The 17,863-nt window shown below is 31.3% G+C and overlaps 1 protein-coding gene across 1 annotated transcript in view; it reads right to left on the reverse strand.

Moving 5' to 3' along the window:
- Nucleotides 1–212: 212 nt before the first annotated feature.
- LOC145322092 (uncharacterized) overlaps nt 213–17,863 on the reverse strand; it is a 50,106-nt gene continuing 32,455 nt past the window's right edge. Inside the window, exons 8-16 of the mRNA XM_080163864.1 lie at nt 14,576–14,648; nt 9,748–9,793; nt 6,212–6,299; nt 5,593–5,733; nt 4,888–4,967; nt 4,215–4,345; nt 3,831–3,958; nt 3,142–3,275; nt 213–1,595 (exon numbers count right to left, since the gene is read on the reverse strand). Of these exons, the coding sequence (XP_080019990.1) occupies nt 1,517–1,595; nt 3,142–3,275; nt 3,831–3,958; nt 4,215–4,345; nt 4,888–4,967; nt 5,593–5,733; nt 6,212–6,299; nt 9,748–9,793; nt 14,576–14,648 (900 nt within the window). The 3' untranslated portion in view covers nt 213–1,516. The remainder of the gene's footprint in view (nt 1,596–3,141; nt 3,276–3,830; nt 3,959–4,214; nt 4,346–4,887; nt 4,968–5,592; nt 5,734–6,211; nt 6,300–9,747; nt 9,794–14,575; nt 14,649–17,863) is intronic.

The raw sequence follows: 17,863 nt of genomic DNA on the forward strand, positions 1-17,863 counted from the left end.
ATACTTTTATTCAAAAGAGGGTCATTTTTTACGTATTTCCATAAAGTGTGTTAGCGTCTAGTCAAATGCGCTTATTAAGTCAAACTGTTCTAAATTTTGACCAACTGAATATACATGAAATTTCCATTATTAAGAACAGTTTGACCAAATGTATATATGTATTTGAAATGTTCATAATTAAAAACAATTTGACCAAATGTATATGTTTGTTCATAATTAGAAATAGTTTGACTTAATAAGCGCATTTGACTAAACACTAACACACAAATTTTGGAAAAATACGCGAAAATAATGACCCTGTTATATGATGTCTCTGTCTCTCACAAATTCTTGTTAAATATGCTCATACATTTTAAAATACGTTCAGTCGAATATTTAAAAAAAAACAAAAACATGTTAATTTTTACAAATTTACATAAAAAATTAGAGAAAGTCTTTTTTAACTGTTTAAAAAAAAATAAAAATGTACTAAATCTAGAGAAATGTTACATTCCCATTTTGAAATACTGTAAAAGTGATTTATGAGTATTTATACTTTTATAAATAGTGCATTTAATAATCCCCTTAAATTAAAATTATGTATTTTTCACAAAACTCTAAGTCTGACTATCTTATTCACAATTATTATTTTTTTAATTTTTGGTCTTTATTTTGATTTGTCTTGTATGTATGTATTATTGTTCAAAATGAGTTTAAAGACGAAGCCCATTTTGTTCCGAATTTGTATCACTTTTGAAAAGTGCGACTCCAGTTACGTCATATTTTTCTTTCCCGAAAAAGGGAAGGGGGGAAGAAAATCTCTTCAAAAGAGATGGGGAAAACCCCTTTTTCTCTCATCTCTTTTTTCTTCCCCCCTTCCTTTTTTTCTTCTTTCCCCCTTCCCTTTTTCGGGAAAGAAAAATATGACGTAACTGGAGTCGCACTTTTCAAAAGTGATACAAATTCGGAACAAAATGGGCTTCGTCGAGTTTAAATAGTTGTTTAAAATAATTTTAGGAATATTTTTCAATGAAAAGCTTATTTATCTTAAAAGAACTATTTAAACTCAACAAGTTTTATATTTAACAAATACTTTTTACAATTTAACATTAAACATATAAACCATACACTCTATAAAATTATTTCAATAATTCAAACTTTCATTTTTTTATATCATGATTATATAAATTCGGATATAAAAGCTTTCTAGTAAACTTTTAAGTAAATCAGTATAGAGTAAAGAAAATATTGTTTTAAAAGTTTCAATAAGAGAATATTTTTTAGAGTGTATTTTATACCATCATCGTACTGTCAACAATTAACAATTACATATAATTTATATTTTAAATTTTATTGTGCAGATCTACAATGCTCTGCAGCCACCAGCCGGCTGCTTACCAACGGCCAATTCGACTACTTTTTGGCTGCTCAAAGTTATAAATTATTTATTGGCTGCAATAAATAGGCTTGTTACTGTTTGTTGACGGCTTATTAGCGGCTGGAAGGCGGCTGACGAACCTTAGTTAAAATAAATATCTTATTTTTTGTTGTATGGTTGAGTTCTGAGAGTTGATGTGTCCAGAGAACTGAGAGACTTCATGGAAGTTGAACAAAACCTGGAATTACAAAAGTTGGATAAATTTTCATCTGGATAATGTTTTGAAACAAAAGTTTTCTCAGGATGAACAAAGATATTGTTTTTTATTTGTATTAGAAAAGGAAACAAATTTATTAGAAATAGAAACAAGAAACTATTTTTTTGTCTGGATATTAATAATTTATCTGGCCTCAACTTTGTAGAAAAAAAACTCATTTTCCTTCTTCTTATTCTCTTTTCATTATTGTGTATAATATCTCTAAAATAGCCAGGCTTTTTAAAGTTAACTTATTGTTGTGTAGGCATTATTATATACCTTTATTTTACTAATTTATAATCAAACTTAAATCCATAAATAAAGTAGCCTTTAGCTACCCCTTGAATGAATCTTCTCCAAAATGGAGAACTTAATCGGTTTAGGAGTTATCTAAATCTGAATACAGAGAAGGGAAAAAAGACATATTAGTTTATATAATAGGAAGATTTTCATAATTCAATTATATCAAACAATCCTATGTAAAACTTTTCTATATAAAAAAAACTAGGTATTCATGTATATGTATAAATTTGGCACATAGCATAGAATCCAACACTTTAACCTGCCTGTAATACCGACTTTAACTTTACATACGTTCTTGCAAAATTTTAGATAGCAAAAAATCGTATTACAGGCAATTTTCATTCGGCCCCTAGGGGCTAACAAAACTGATTTAAATATTATTTTCAACTATCTTTTTTTTGCAATGAGTATAGGGCTCAATACCAGCTGAGTGGATATTCAGCTACTATTGGGGTCATTTTTGGATACTCAACTACCCTTTGGGGGGGGGGGGGGGGTAAGATTAAAACAATTATTTTGGATTTTGTAACAAAGGTTTTGATATGAAATCTAATAGAATTAACTTATATTAGTAGCACAGCATTTATATAAATCTCCTCCTTACTTAACTTTTTGGGCATTTTTGAAAAAGCATATTTGTCAGCTTATTTTGTTAATCTATCCCAATATCTGGAGGATGTGAATTAGATTTGATGTAAACATTTTGTTGTGTTAGAAAAACATTCCAGATTGTGTATACACCAGTTGTTATATTGGTGGATTTATTTCCGACAGTTTAACCTAACTTCAGAGATTATCCACACAGATTTTACACCGTATGCTCTCTCAATACAACAGATAAAATGATAGCTTTTTACATTTGAAGATAATTGTTGATAATAATAATAATCATTGAGATTTAACTGTTTTGAATCTAAAGATTTTTTGAAAATTAAAATTAAAATTGCTCTAAACATTTCCAAGAGGTAAATTGTTTTACTACCTATTTTAAAAAGCCAAAACAAATTTAAATTTGGCCTAATGACCTAAATACCAAATAACGTCATGTCCTGTCACAATACTTTGTTATGGGCCAATTGAGCAAAAAAAATATATGTGAAACTTAAAATAAAAACTTTAGGGACTCCAACAATTTTGTGTTAATCTAGTGGTTTTATCTCATACTTATTTGTTTTATATATGAGAACACAAGAGCCAACCCACCAACAACATAAACTAAACTTACTTGTCATTATTATTGATAGAGTTGTTATGATCGGCCTGTAGATGCAAAGCAGCTGTAGCCTGTGCTGTAGCCGTACTCATGTACGGGTTCACACCATACCCTGTTGAGGGTAGGCCACTTCCACAAGCTAATAACTAAAATATTAAGAATAATAATCTCAAAAAACGCGGCGGCATAGAGCTATACTACAAAAACAAGAACAAACTTCTTCATTAGAAAATATATTCACTTTATTATAGCCTTCTCAATTCTAATCGTTTGAGAGTTTCTGTAACTAAGAATAAAAATTTATTTCCTATGCTTGCCATTTTATTTCATCAACAAAATCGTTTTCCATTATAGAAGTACAATTTAGTTCATTTGCACAGTTTCAACGATAAAAACTTAAACTATTACATAAAACGAAAGATAATTTCTTGCGATAAATTCAGTAAATGAAATATTTAGATAATATGATGTCGATCCAATAAAACAAGAATACTAATAGTGCCATATTTCTATTACCTTTGATTTCTTGCTTTTTATTGGCATTTAGATTCTTAGTGTTTTGTATAGAAAAAACTTAAAGAGTGCATACAGAAAATCTTTTTAGAGTATCTTACAGGCATTCCATAATTATAGAGTAGCTATGCTTTAATAATACTTTATTTATAATGTGAAATAAAGCTTTGGTTTCCTAAAAATTTTACCTGTTGATGTTGCTGAAAAGGGAGCTGCTGCGTAGCAGCTGCAGGAACTGTTGGTTGACCAGTAGCAGCGGCTGCTGCAAGCCCAGTTGCTAGGCCAACCCCTCCCGCAGCTAAAAGGTGTTGGGTGCCCTGATAATGATGCATAAATAACTTTTTGTTTTGTTATGTGTGAACAGTTCATTAAAAAATATTCTTATGGGACAGCGGAAAGTGTCTTGTCCTTTTTAGGGATTTCCCACTTCTCCTCTTTTCCTTCCCATTTAGTCGTATTGTTTTGACGTCACAGAAACACTTCTTGCTATCCCCTTCTCATTCTTATATTTACAGTTATAAAGATCTTTGCAAAATTTTAAAAGATGTAAATAAAAATATTTTTAAAGCATTCCTGTTTAAGATTTTCGAGTAGTTCTCCATTTGATGTAATTATTTCCATCTCCCGCATTTGTTCCTGTCTGATCTCATCATTGCTGTCAGGTATCAGGTATTTCCGCAGCTCCGTCAGCGCAAACGCAATCCTGAACAATTGATTGATCAATGAAGTAAAAGTTAAAGGGAGCATGAGCTATGTTTAACCCTGCCCACAAGGCCCACAAGGAAATATGAACACAGTCGAGTCCTTATTATAGAACAAAAAGCAGTTTTCTAGCAGACTAGAAGAATATCCACCACTTTGGTCAGATAGTTGTCTGGATTATACATCTATACTTATACATTTATTACTAGATCCTTATTGCTATAGATTCTAAATTATATTCTGGATGAATTTCGAATTGCATTAGAGTAATAAAATTGCAGAATAGAGTACACAACAAAAAATCAGATAAGGTGTAACAGACATGATATAGTTTTGTAGAAGCTGCGCTACTATCAAAATAAAATATTTTTATTGTATCTAGAAGCATTTTTACAGTGCTTATTAAAAATTACTTCATATTGGCCTACTATTAGTCAATTGAAATGTTTACTGGCCTTCCATAGGTAATTCAGTCCATGTGTATCGGATATTATTGGTAATTTGTATTGTATGACGTCATTTTTTAAAATGCACTTCTTGTACCTGGCATGCGCTTCTGCTGGAGGTGCAAAGGCTGTAACTTCAACATGGAGGTCTTCATGGAGATGCTGGTACTTCGGGTCCTAGAATAAGGTCAGGTTAGGTTAATATGGGCCCCGCAGGGATACAATTAAAGGCTATAATTTCAACCTCAAGACATCCATTAAGGTATTCAGAATTATAAAATATGGCTAGAATAATTAAAATTTAATTTTTAATGGTCCTAAAGCTTGTAAATGAACGTGGTACTAAAGATCCCTTTCACGATTAGATCATTAATTGTAATAGCATCGTCAGGGTCATAACCATGAAAAAACTAGTGGTTGTAGCTTTAAAAAGGTCAGAATAAATCAAGCGTATAAATTGGCATTCTTTAATTTAGGTTTTTCAGTATCTTTGCTTTTTTAAAAACCCAACCCTTGCAGTAGGTAACATAAAAAAAGCAACATGACCAATATGAACCAAAACTAGTTACAGGTGTTGTGTTATCAGATTGAAAGCTAAGTCAAGTTAAATTTTCTAGTTGCTTTGGCCTTAGCCTCTAGGCAAAACGTTAAGATCAGGAAAATAGCCTACAACTATCCCATGACATAAAACTACCCTGAAAAGATCAACAATGCTATTTTATCTAATAGGATTACTAATTCAAGAAGATGTATTAAAATTATGTGTACTTAACTTTTCAACATGTTAAAAAATGTGTATAACCTGAGATAAGCGTAGATCCTCTTCCTTCTGTTTATCCCTCATAGAGCCTCGACCCAATACAGCCATCTTTGTCAAGGTTTCTTCCTGGAGTCTTTTCATTGAGTTCCCCTTGGGTCCCAACAACTTTCCAACAAAGTTAAACTAAAATAAATTTTATAGGATTAAAATATATAAAGTAAGAGGTACATTTAAACTTTCCGCCAATTAAAAATAATAATATGTTCTGTAACAATAAGTCTCTACTATCCTACATAAAACAAAAAGAAAAAAACTTTTTCAAAAAAAATTTACTTCTTTGACTGACAGTTCAAAAAGTTAGAGTTAAAAAAGTTTTTTTTTCAGATTCATATACAATTACAATTTATTTCCAAAAAATGTGTTAAACTAGTTTCAAGTTATGAAAATGATATTATTATTTTTTAATAGATTAGTTTTATTAATGATTCATAAAAATTCCAAGTTCTATCCACGCCACCTTAAAGATACTCTGCGTTTTGCAGTGATGAGTGCTCAATCACCCAGGGTATCAAGTAAGGTAACACACATTAGACAACCAACTAATTGATTGCATGACCTTTGTTTGGAAGTCCTAACTGTGCATGAGATGAAATGAACTTACTTTAGGATGTTCCCTGACAGGGACTAGGGCTCGAACTGTTAGTCTTATTGGTCTCTCACGATAGATGTCAAAATATTTCACTGTCTCCCTAAAATTATATACTTTTAAGTCAAAAACTTTTAGGAAAGGTAATTAATTTTGTTTGTTGATTTCAAGACATCGCGACAGGACGGTTAGCATCCAAGAGGGAATTTATGACAGGACTTGGCAGCCGCAACTAAGCATTAATTTTTGAATGCTTTAAATTCTTTTTGGAAAGATTGATTGCGTTATTTGGGCCAGGTTTAGACTTCGAGCTGATTTTAAAATTGTTAAAAGTTTATTACAGGCGGCCGACGCGCGGCTGTCGAGCCCTGGGATTTATGGCGTTAAATTGGGAGGGAAAGAATTAAAAGTTTTAATTACACAAATAGAATTGTTTTCAACTACTAGAGCAAAGCTTGCTAGAAATTTGCAGTAGACATATTTAGATCAGAGCAAGCTAAGAAATCTCTAAAAAATATAATAGTATTATGGTAGATGGACAAAGTGACTCAAAAATCAGCCATGTGGCGTCATAAAAATAAGGGATTATCCATCTCTTTTTTTAGAGGTTTTCTCCTCTCCCTCATTTTTATGACGTCATGTGCGGATTTTTGAGTTACCTTGTATAAACTATCTTGGGTGTGTAATTAGGGCATTTGTTGGAATCATTTATTTTTAAACTTCTCACTGTGGGCTAGAATTGAATCAAGACAAAAGTAAGTGCCGAGCCCTGGGACCTATGTATGGTGAAAATAGACATAAAACCATGATGATTCCTGGTAAAACCAAAATATTTCAGCGGGGGCTTTTTGAGAAAATTAGATTTGAAAATTTCAAGTTCAATTTTCACCCCCTAGGAGTTGCCGCATAATCATGACAAGAAAAGCAAATATTATTTATTTTAAATTTTGAACAACTTTGCTTTTATAAAGTTCTTCATAAAACCACTCCTGAAGGGAGTTAATAAATGGCCATTTTTATCACTTGCTTTGCAAAGGTCACGAAAATTCAGCCTAAAATAAATCATATATAGAGAGGTTTTAAGAAGGACTTCATAAAAGCAAAGTTGTTCAAAATTTAAAATAAATAATATTTGCTTTTCTTGTCATGATTATGCGGCAACTCCTAGGGGGCGAAAATTTAACTTGAAATTTTCAAATCTAATTTTCTCAAAAAGCCCCCGCTGAAATATTTTGGTTTTACCTGGAATCATCATGGTTTTATGTCTATTTTCACCATACATAGGTCCCAGGGCTCGACACTTACTTTTGTCTTGATTCAATTCTAGCCCACAGTGTTCTATTTGAATTAATATTGCATCTTAAATTCTTAAATTACATTTCCATGTCCGTTATCTTTTCGTATTATTGCCGTAAGCAGCCTAATTTTTTGCTTTAATACTAGATAATCAACATTTAAATACTAATTCCAAACTAAATGTTTATGACTCTAATTTAAAATTAATTGTCTAAAGCTAAAGTTGTGGAAATGACAGTAAAATTAAAACTTTCAAAGACAAAGAGAATGAAAGAAAAAAACGAGAGAAAGTTTGAAAAGGGAAAATAATGGCGACGCAATCAGGGGGGGGGGGACAGTGACGACTAAAATAATCTACAACCCTTTATTCCCTTTTCCTATTTGAAGCTACTCAAGCTAAATTAATGATATGAATAATTTACCGTTCATTGCAATATCCATATGTTCCTGCGACGAAACAAAGAACTATAAGAAAGGTTATTCTCAGGGATGGGACAATGGCCGTTAAATTTATGTACATACCCAATTATGATATATAAAATTGACTCTTATGCTACTCTGTAGATTACAATAAGCAGTTGAAACGCTTGGACACTCAACTTAATGAACCAACCAAAAAAATCAATAAAATCCCCAAAGTTGTTGAGCTAACGAATAAGAAAACGTTATTATAAAATATTGGGGACTATTTAATTAAAAGATATACCTTAGGAATAAACTAATATACAGTAAAAATATAAGGAAATTTTGATAAAAATACTTTTAAAATATATCAATAAATATCAAAGAAAAAAATGTATTTATAATATACTAGTTGCTTCGCCCTTTGCCTAAAAAAATAATACATCAATGAAGAGTACAATCCATTCAAACCAGCAATTTCCGAGATTTTAAGCTTAAGATAAAAAAAACTAACTACTTTATACATATTACTAGTGGCTGCACATCTAGTATCTACTGTAGTTCATTATTCGAGGGAGTAAGGAAAGTAAGAAAATAGGCTGACCGCTAAACCAAACTTTAATAAAAAAAATAGCCCAAAATCATCCAGGGGCCTATAAAGAGCCTTTATAAATTAAGAACGCAATAATGCATTACCTATTGAATACTTATTTAATATCTATTATTTTTAATATGTAAAATTAGATATAAATAGAATTAATCTGTTTTTTCTAAATGAAGGTTTGACGTCAAAATAGTTTATCCTGTTTTGATAGTAAAATGAATTTAGATTGAAAAACAGTTAATTAGTTATTTTACTACAGAATCAAAAGTAAAACTAGATAAACAAGAGAGATTATATACATGGTAACAAATCCTTTAACTTTGTTATTTATTTTATTCCGTTATTTACTCAATAATAATAGTAATATGTTGCAAAAAATGATTCTGTATCAATGGTACACACTATGAAAAAATAGCCAAAAGGGTAAAGCGGTCACCTTGATCTTAATGTTTAGATGGATAGACGTTGTTCCGGTTTATACTAGCGGCTGCGTCCCTAACATCTAGGAGCTACCTATTAGTTGCTTCACAGCCTAGCCTCTAGTGTAGGAAAGAGGGTGTGAGTTTAAGAAGATAGCTTGAAACCACCCCTGGACATTTATAAAGAGCTTGAGACAAACAAAAAATAGTTTTAAATCATGAAATAGTTACTTTACTCCTAGACTCTAGGGGAGGGTGAGAAAGTTCAGAAAAAAGTAGCAAAGAAACACCCCAGAGCATCTATAAAGCTTCCTTGGAAAGTAAACAAATTCGTACCATCAATTTCCGAGGTCTTAAGCTTCATACAAAAAACCTTAAAACTGTATTTTACAGATATTATGAATATCAAACACTTTGATTAAGTCTAAAGTACACAAATTAAGAAAACTTTACAAAGGACTTTATGGCGCCTGTAAAAAATGACGACATACAATACAAATGACGATGCTGTGAGTATTGGTGCAAAAAATGGGGACAAGTTTCATATTGTTTTGGCATGTGACGTCATACCCCCATCTCTTTTCTAGGGGGTTTCTTTCCTCCTTCCCTTTTCTTTCCCCTACTTGTGACGTAAATAATCAGCCCCGTCAAATCAATCTAAAGTTTGTCCCCATTTTTTGCACCAATACTCACAGCATCCAAATGACCAATGACAGGCCAGAATAAATAACCAATAGCAGTCCAATTTAAATATTAATTGACCAATGACAGGCCAGTATGATGTAATTTTTTTAGGCACTATAAAATACTTTTAAGAAAACGTTACTAACCTGCATGTTGAATTCTTTTGATTTCCGCTCTGCACATTCAAAATTTCTAAAAAATAAAATGAAAGATTACTTTAAATAGAATATATATTAACTAGTGGCTATCCCAATATTATGGGACAGAGAAAAATTGCTTTAAACCATATCAAGTCTTAAATCTGAATATAAAATAGCAATCAAATGACCTGCGCGAAGCTTATCCACTCGGCTCAGTAGTTATCAAGATCAAAATCTTCAGACAAAAAACCTTGCTACTTTATAGATAAATCTTGCATGTAGCAACTTTTTTATCTTTAGTAGATTTAGCACTATTACAGTGTGAATACACATTTTTAAAAGTAACATTAATTTTAATTTAAAAAAAAACTATATTATTAAAAAAAGACTATTAAATTGTAAAAAAGGACAAAATTTTGTAATTAATGAAAGTGTGAGTAATAAGAAATATATTATGAAAATGTGAAAAGATTATGTCATAGCCACACTTCTTTATACAAGAAAGATCTTTATATCAACAAAATATATTTTATTCAGGGATCTAAAGGGATAAGACAATGGCCGATAAATTGATGTAAATCCCCAATGTTGATACACAAAATGACCCCTTCTGTAGATTACAATTAGTGGTTGAATCGTTTTGATTATGAACTTGTCAATAAAAGTTCCTAAGGTTGTTCAAACAGTGAATAAGAAAACGTTATACAACTTTTGGGACTAGTGTAATAAACAACCCAATGTCCCCATCCTCCCTTTATTTTACTTCAAGTGGAGCAGTCAGAGTTTGAAATGTACAATTTAACTATCATTTTTTTGATATTTGGGATTAAGGTGTCCAGCAAGGTAATGGTCAAGAATGTTCTGAATAACTTGAGTTCATTTTTGTATATCAACCATTAAAGCTAAGGATCTTGAAGAAAATTCCTACAGGCTAGGGGTGAAGTAACTAGTTATATTATAAAATAATTTGTATTATAGAAATAACATGAAATGTATAATATTTGGTATCAGGAATACATAACAAATATTTGTTTACTCCTTAACCTTTATACTTATATTTATTAGTATTACTTTTACAGGAATGACAAGGGTATGACATCTAAAGATAATTAATTTTTCTGGTAGCATTCATATCATTAAATATTATACTAGTCTTTGTTTAGATAAAGCATCCATTCAATTTGGTAAAAGTAGAATTTAAAGTAAGCACATGGCGAATGTTGTTTTGTCTTACATAGAGAGTTATAGAAGCAAAAAGATAAAGAAGGAAATCAAGGACTTATTTTTGGGCTAATATTTATATGACTATGCGTAGAATTAATTTTATAAAAATATTTCCTTTAAAACCAAATATACATCTTATACTTGAGGATCATTATTATTATTATTATTCTAGTAATCATATTCATATGTATACTATAACCTAACATAGTTTGGAAAATTTAGAAAAAGAGTTATTCATAATGCATGAAAGATTAAATTTACTATTACTGTATGATATTTTACATTCCACCAAAGTGACTTAGACAAGGTTTTCACACAGAAAGACTTGGTTTCATTTACCCAACTACATATATAAACAAATATGTACTAATACAATTGATGTATAATTACTTGGATGTTGAACCAGATTTTCATGTACTCTAAGAAACTTATACACTCAGCTGGCTTAAGTAACGATACATCAAATCTACCCCCTTAATCCCATCCCCTTCCCTTCTAAACTGACCAATAAATGAGATCTCCATTAGCAATCTAAATAACGATAAATTATCCCCTGTCAATATATCCACATTTTCTTTATCCATTACTAATACTAATCTTGTTAATACCGCGGCCTAAATTTGTTTAACAGGGCGATACTTATTATAACGTGCCTTTACATCCGAATATAATCAATATGCGCTTAGTGCTTTGCTTATAATCCCAGAATGTCAAAATAGCAAATAAACCTACGGGGATGTTTAGTTAATAAACCACCTAAATTGCCCCTAGTAAGATATAAAGACAAGGAATGTTTATTACATAGTACAAGACGTACTTTGTGCTGTTGTAACAAATCCAAATGTGGTTATTTAAAAATGTAATACATTTGCGGATATTAATTCACACTATTCTTATTATCAATATTAATATCTGTAGTGCAGCTACTCAATTATTAATATTGTCCGTACGTACATAAAACTAAAATAACTACAGGATACTCATAGTTATTTATAGCATCGTACTAAAGACAGCTTTCCCCGGATAATAAAATGAAAAATGTTAAGATAAAAACTGTTTTTATTGGCTCCTAGTGGCTTAGAACTGGTTCTAATCCAGGGGATATTAATCGGTCTCAAGGCTATACTGGAATAATGATTAACAAGGACAACTATATCATGAAAAACATGCTGCTTAATAAAGAAAATATTAAATAATGATAGGTTTATTTAATGTATTAATGTAAATAAGCATGGAAGACAAATTTATAGGTTTAAATGTTTTAAATGTTAATATTTCATTTAATTTTAAAGAAACTTGTTATTTTGTAGCTCCACTGCTGAATACATATACAAATTTTTCTCTATAGTATAGAAGGATATGAATGATCGTTGCCCTTTCCCTGTGTCCATGTATCTAGGTTGTGTTGTGCAAAAGGAGAGAATAGATTACATTGTAGTTGAATTAATCTACAAGCCTTTCTTTCCCCGTAATATATTATTCACTGCTAAATATTGCAAAATTAGGTGGAAGATTTTTTTTCTTTATTTATCTTATCCCTGTATTCCTGAGTATAAAAGGAAATAAATCATATAAGTTAATGTACCAAATGAAATGAACGTTCATTCAATGTGAAATAACTTAAAGTGGCGTCGCCCCTAGTTTTCCTCAAGTGCAAAGAGGTTTGGAAAGGGAGGAATAGACCCAGCATTTTAGATTTGAGTACTAAAAGAAAAAATTATTTGGGCTTGTGGAGTTCAGGAAATTTTTTTTCAATTTATATCCTTCACTAAAAAAATATTTAAAAAAAACATTCTAGGATCTTAAAAGAAGTTGCAAAGGAGTGGCAGGCCAGTAAAAAAGTTTCATTATACATCTAAGATTTAGAAAAGAATCTAAAAATATAAAAATATGTTCTGCTTATTTGGAGCAGAAGAACCCCATAGGAGTACAGCTGTATTGGTCAGAGTTAAACATAGATCATATTAAAGTTTTTAAAGTATATGTAAAGGTATTTCGGTCAACTTGATAAGGATACACCTATGGCAAAATGCAATTTTTTTTATAATTTTGCTAAATGGAAGGAACACTCTAATGCAGTGCATTTTAGCTAGCTTATCCTTCCCCTGAAATAATTTCCCCTCCAAATATTATTATCTGTCCTCCTTCTTTCTAAAAATTATGCAATTTTAAATCCAGGAGTGCCATGATGTGTGTCTAATTTGTGTGTTCGTCCCTGTGTTACCTTACAGGTCTTAAATGTCTTGATTGTTAAATAAGAAGTCAGGTTTGAGGCTATTTATTTCCCTTTTTTTTATCTATCCTATGATTAAAACCAGATACATCTTTCTCAAAAGAACAGCAACTTTAAAAGATTGTTTGTCTTTTCTAGTAACAGTCCTTTTTCAGCCATATAACTTGCCAAGGGTGTCTAAGTTTAAGGTAATGGGCGTAGTACTATAATTTTTTATATGGAGGATTATTACTATTCTACTCCCCATCCCAGAATTAATTAACTCTCCACCCCCCCCCTCACGACCCTATTGAGATTTTGACTTAACCCCCCCTTATTTTGAAAAGCTTGGACGTCCTAGTCACTTCATATTTAATACTAACATAATTATCGCATAAGAATTTCATGCCTGTCCAAAATATTGTTTTTGCTGCGAAAATATTATTTTATTTGAACACAATTGTCCTTACTTGCAATAAATATTATACATATGTACATACTTTCTATATTTCTCAAGTTATGAAATGCATAAAAAATGTGTGGAATTTCAGCTAGAGAGAGACAGAGGGGACATTGGGCTGTTTATAACACTAGTCCCAAAAGTTTTATAATATTGTTTTATTATCCGTTGGCTTAAAATCTTAGGGGACTTTTTTTGAATTTTAATAGGTTGGTTCATTTAGTTAAGTGTTCACACGTTTCAACCACTAACTGTAATCTACGATGGGGTAATTTTGTTTATCATCATTGAGGATATACATCAATTTATCGGACATTGTCTTATCCCTTTAGATCCCTGATGGGAATTTGTTTCTTGACTTGGAATTGCAATGCGATGTAGCTCGAGATAAAATTTGTAACATGATATTAGATATATTGTCTTTCCTTATTCAAAGACCTAAAATATTTTTCTTTTAGAAGGACAGGGGAGGTCAGGAAAATAGCTTAAAACCACCCTAAGATATGCATAAATCTCACCAGAAAAGTTCAACCAATTCGGACCACCAATTTCAGAGGTCATTAGCTTCAGACAAAAAAGCTGACTACTTTATATAATAGAATATACATTCGTCCGATTCTATACTGACTTTTTTTCATATTTAAAAATAGGTAAATGGATGATGTGGACTTTAGTAGTTATGAATAAATTTAGACTACCTGATATTAAACAAGGATGCTATACCTCATAATAAATAAAGAAATACGATTTTTTTGTATTTTATAGTCTTACCGACAGACTCACTGTCCAAATAAATGTTCATGAAATTATCAATATATAAATGAAATTTTTACCAAAATTCTTAAATAGCAGCCAAGAAAATCACATTTTCCTATAGCGTTACGGACAGAAAGACAAAGTGTATTATAGAGTACCTTCGCTACTAAATAATAACTTACCATTTTCCAATAGTTTAACAGCATGGCCTTTCAATAGATTTGAATCACTTGACTCCATACACTCTTTCTCCAACTGAAAAAAATAAATTCTTATATAAAAGTAACAGGATGTTTGTTTGTCTATATGTACAGATGAACAATGAAGTGAAGCTTCTCATAGGCCCTCGGAAGGTTTGTAACTATTTTTGAGAAAATTACCTCCACTCATCCAAGATAAATCACCCTAAAAAAAAATTTAATTTGTAAAATTATTTCTAAAAGTTAGTTATGCCTATCTAAATGACTAAAATCTTGGGTAATCCAACTTCACCATGGGATTCATATTTGAGGTGTTCAGTTAAATAAAATGATTAAAAAACAACCCCTGACATAAATGAAGCCTCCCTTTATAGTAAATTCCAATTAATCAACCCATTTTAGAGAATCCTTCAAAAATATTACTACTTTATATCAAAGGATTAATATAAAAGTACCCTTCTTATGTATTTATAATAAGTATATTTGTTATGTATTTATTCCGATATTATTTGTATTTTTGCTGTAGATATTATATTGAGTATCAGAGACAGTTTCCCTATAGAGTATAGTGACCCAAATTAGTGTACCCTCCTGCTAAAATTTCAAAAATATTTTTGGACCAGCCATTAAAAAAATAAATAATTAAATTTAAGAGATATTAAGAGATAATATAATGGATGATACACATTCCTTTTAAAATACATAAATTATCTCTCCTTATTTTATTGGATTAAATATTAGTGTAAAAGATTGCACAATCAATATTAAATACGAAATAAGTCAGCTAATATGAGGGCGTGTTTAAAAACTTATGCCCCCCCCCCCTCCCCTTTGAAAATCGAGACCTTTAATTTGTGTTTCTTTGACTTTATCAGTGTGTTTGATATTATTTATTAATCATTCATAAAGTTTTGTTATCCTTCTGTACAGATTAAAGGAAGGTTGGTCTAGTAAGACAATACAACTTGAGGGATACTGCGAGTCTCTCTACTATTGGGTGACCACTTACTATAGGAGGTTGGGCTAGTGGGACAATACATCTTGAAGGATACTCGAAGTCTATCTATTATTGGGTGACCACTTACTATAGGAAGGTTGGGCTAGTAGAACAATACATCTTGAGGGATACTGTAGGTCTATCTATTATTGGGTGACCACTTACTATAGGAGGGTTGTGCTAGTAGTAGGACAATACAACTTGAGGGATACTGCGAGTCTATCTATTATTGGGTGACCACTTACTATAGGAAGGTTAGGCTAGTAGAACAATACATCTTGAGGGATACTGTAGGTCTATCTATTATTGGGTGACCACTTACTATAGGAGGGTTGTGCTAGTAGGACAATACAACTTGAGGGATACTGCGAGTCTATCTATTATTGGGTGACCACTTACTAAAGGAAGGTTGGGCTAGTAGGACAATACAACTTGAGGGATACTGCAAGTCTATCTATTATTGGGTGACCACTTACTATAGGAGGTTGGGCTAGTAGGACAATACAACTTGAGGGATACTGGAAGACTATCTATTATTGGGTGACCACTTACTAAAGGAAGGTTGGGCTAGTAGGACAATACAACTTGAAGGATACTGTAGGTCTATCTATTATTGGGTGACCACTTACTATAGGAGGGTTGGGCTAGTAGGACAATACAACTTGAAGGATACTGTAGGTCTATCTATTATTGGGTGACCACTTAATATAGGAAGGTTGGGCTAGTAGGACAATACAACTTGAAGGATACTGGAGGTCTATCTATTATTGGGTGACCACTTACTATAGGAGGGTTGGGCTAGTAGGACAATACAACTTGAAGGATACTGTAAGTCTATCTATTATTGGGTGACCACTTACTATAGGAGGGTTGGGCTAGTAGGACAATACAACTTAAAGGATACTGTAGGTCTATCTATTATTGGGTGACCACTTACTATAGGAGGGTTGGGCTAGTAGGACAATACAACTTAATGGATACTGCAAGTCTATCTATTATTGGGTGACCACTTAATATAGGAAAAGATACATCATATTCGTAACTAGTTTCTCCCATACTTTCTATACAGTATACATACGTTAGTAATAGAAAATATTATCCAATATAAAAATAAAGGTGTATCTCCTTTAAGTGCCTATTGAACAATGGGGCGGTGTTATTTTTTTGTTTGTTAATCATTTTGAGAGAGGTTAGGTTTAATTATATTGAGTACTGGGTAGCAACGAATATTTTTTTTCTTAAAATCATTTGGAAAATAATAGGGGTTGGTAATGAACACAGTAATAGTGTCTGAATGATTATGACGTAACAAAAAAAATTAGCCAATGAGAGGCCACTATAAATTTTACCATTGGTCAATAACGGCCTCTCATTGGCTAATTTTTTTTTGTTACGTCATAATCAGCCAGACACTATTACTGTGTTCTTGGTAATCAGCGCTTAAACAGCTCTTTGAGTAAAAGCTCTTAAATTTACCAGAGTTCAAAAACATATGCCTAAATGTTTGAGAAATTTATATTTAAGGTTGTTCCTCGTTGTTTTAGGTTTTAAGTTTGCGTTTATAGCAATCCATTACGGACGTTTAGACTTACATCCTCGCTATAAGTGTAGACAAACTTTGTTTTAAAATTTTCTGTTATAATATATCTGCGCAGTGGATGATAGGAAAAATATTTGTTATTATTGTAAAAATATGATATGACAAATAATCTTTTGTAGCGGCTTATATGATTACTTATCATACCATGCCAAATTATTAATCAAAACATGGATGTTTATATCCATAAGTAGCGCAGCTTCAAAAAGCTACCATTATTGTGTGCAAACTTACATGATTACTTATTATACCATGCCAAATTATAAATAAAAACAAGAACATTAATGTGTATAAACACTAAACAGCGCAGCGACAATAAGCTACCGCTATTGTGTGCCAGCTTATACGATTACTTATCATATCATGCTAAATAATTGATTAAGGCAAGAATAATTTTGTACATTAGTATCACGTTCAAAAATTCCTCATCACTCAATATGACATGCTAAATTATTTGAAATATATTTTGAAAAGTTAAGAGTTTATTCATAAATCCTATTATATAAAGTAGTAAATTTTTCTATCTGAAGTTAAAAAAATCAATAAATACTGAACTGATTTAGGGAAGCTTCTTATAAATCTCTGGATGGTTTTAGGCTATATTATTTTTAGATATAGGCCTTGTGATGATTTTTGGCTATATATTAAAAAAAAAAACTTGATGCTAATGGGCGCA

Source organism: Acartia tonsa, chromosome 6 (assembly GCF_053477335.1).
Source record: "Acartia tonsa isolate MP-2025a chromosome 6, ASM5347733v1, whole genome shotgun sequence".
Lineage (NCBI taxonomy): Eukaryota > Metazoa > Arthropoda > Copepoda > Calanoida > Acartiidae > Acartia > Acartia tonsa.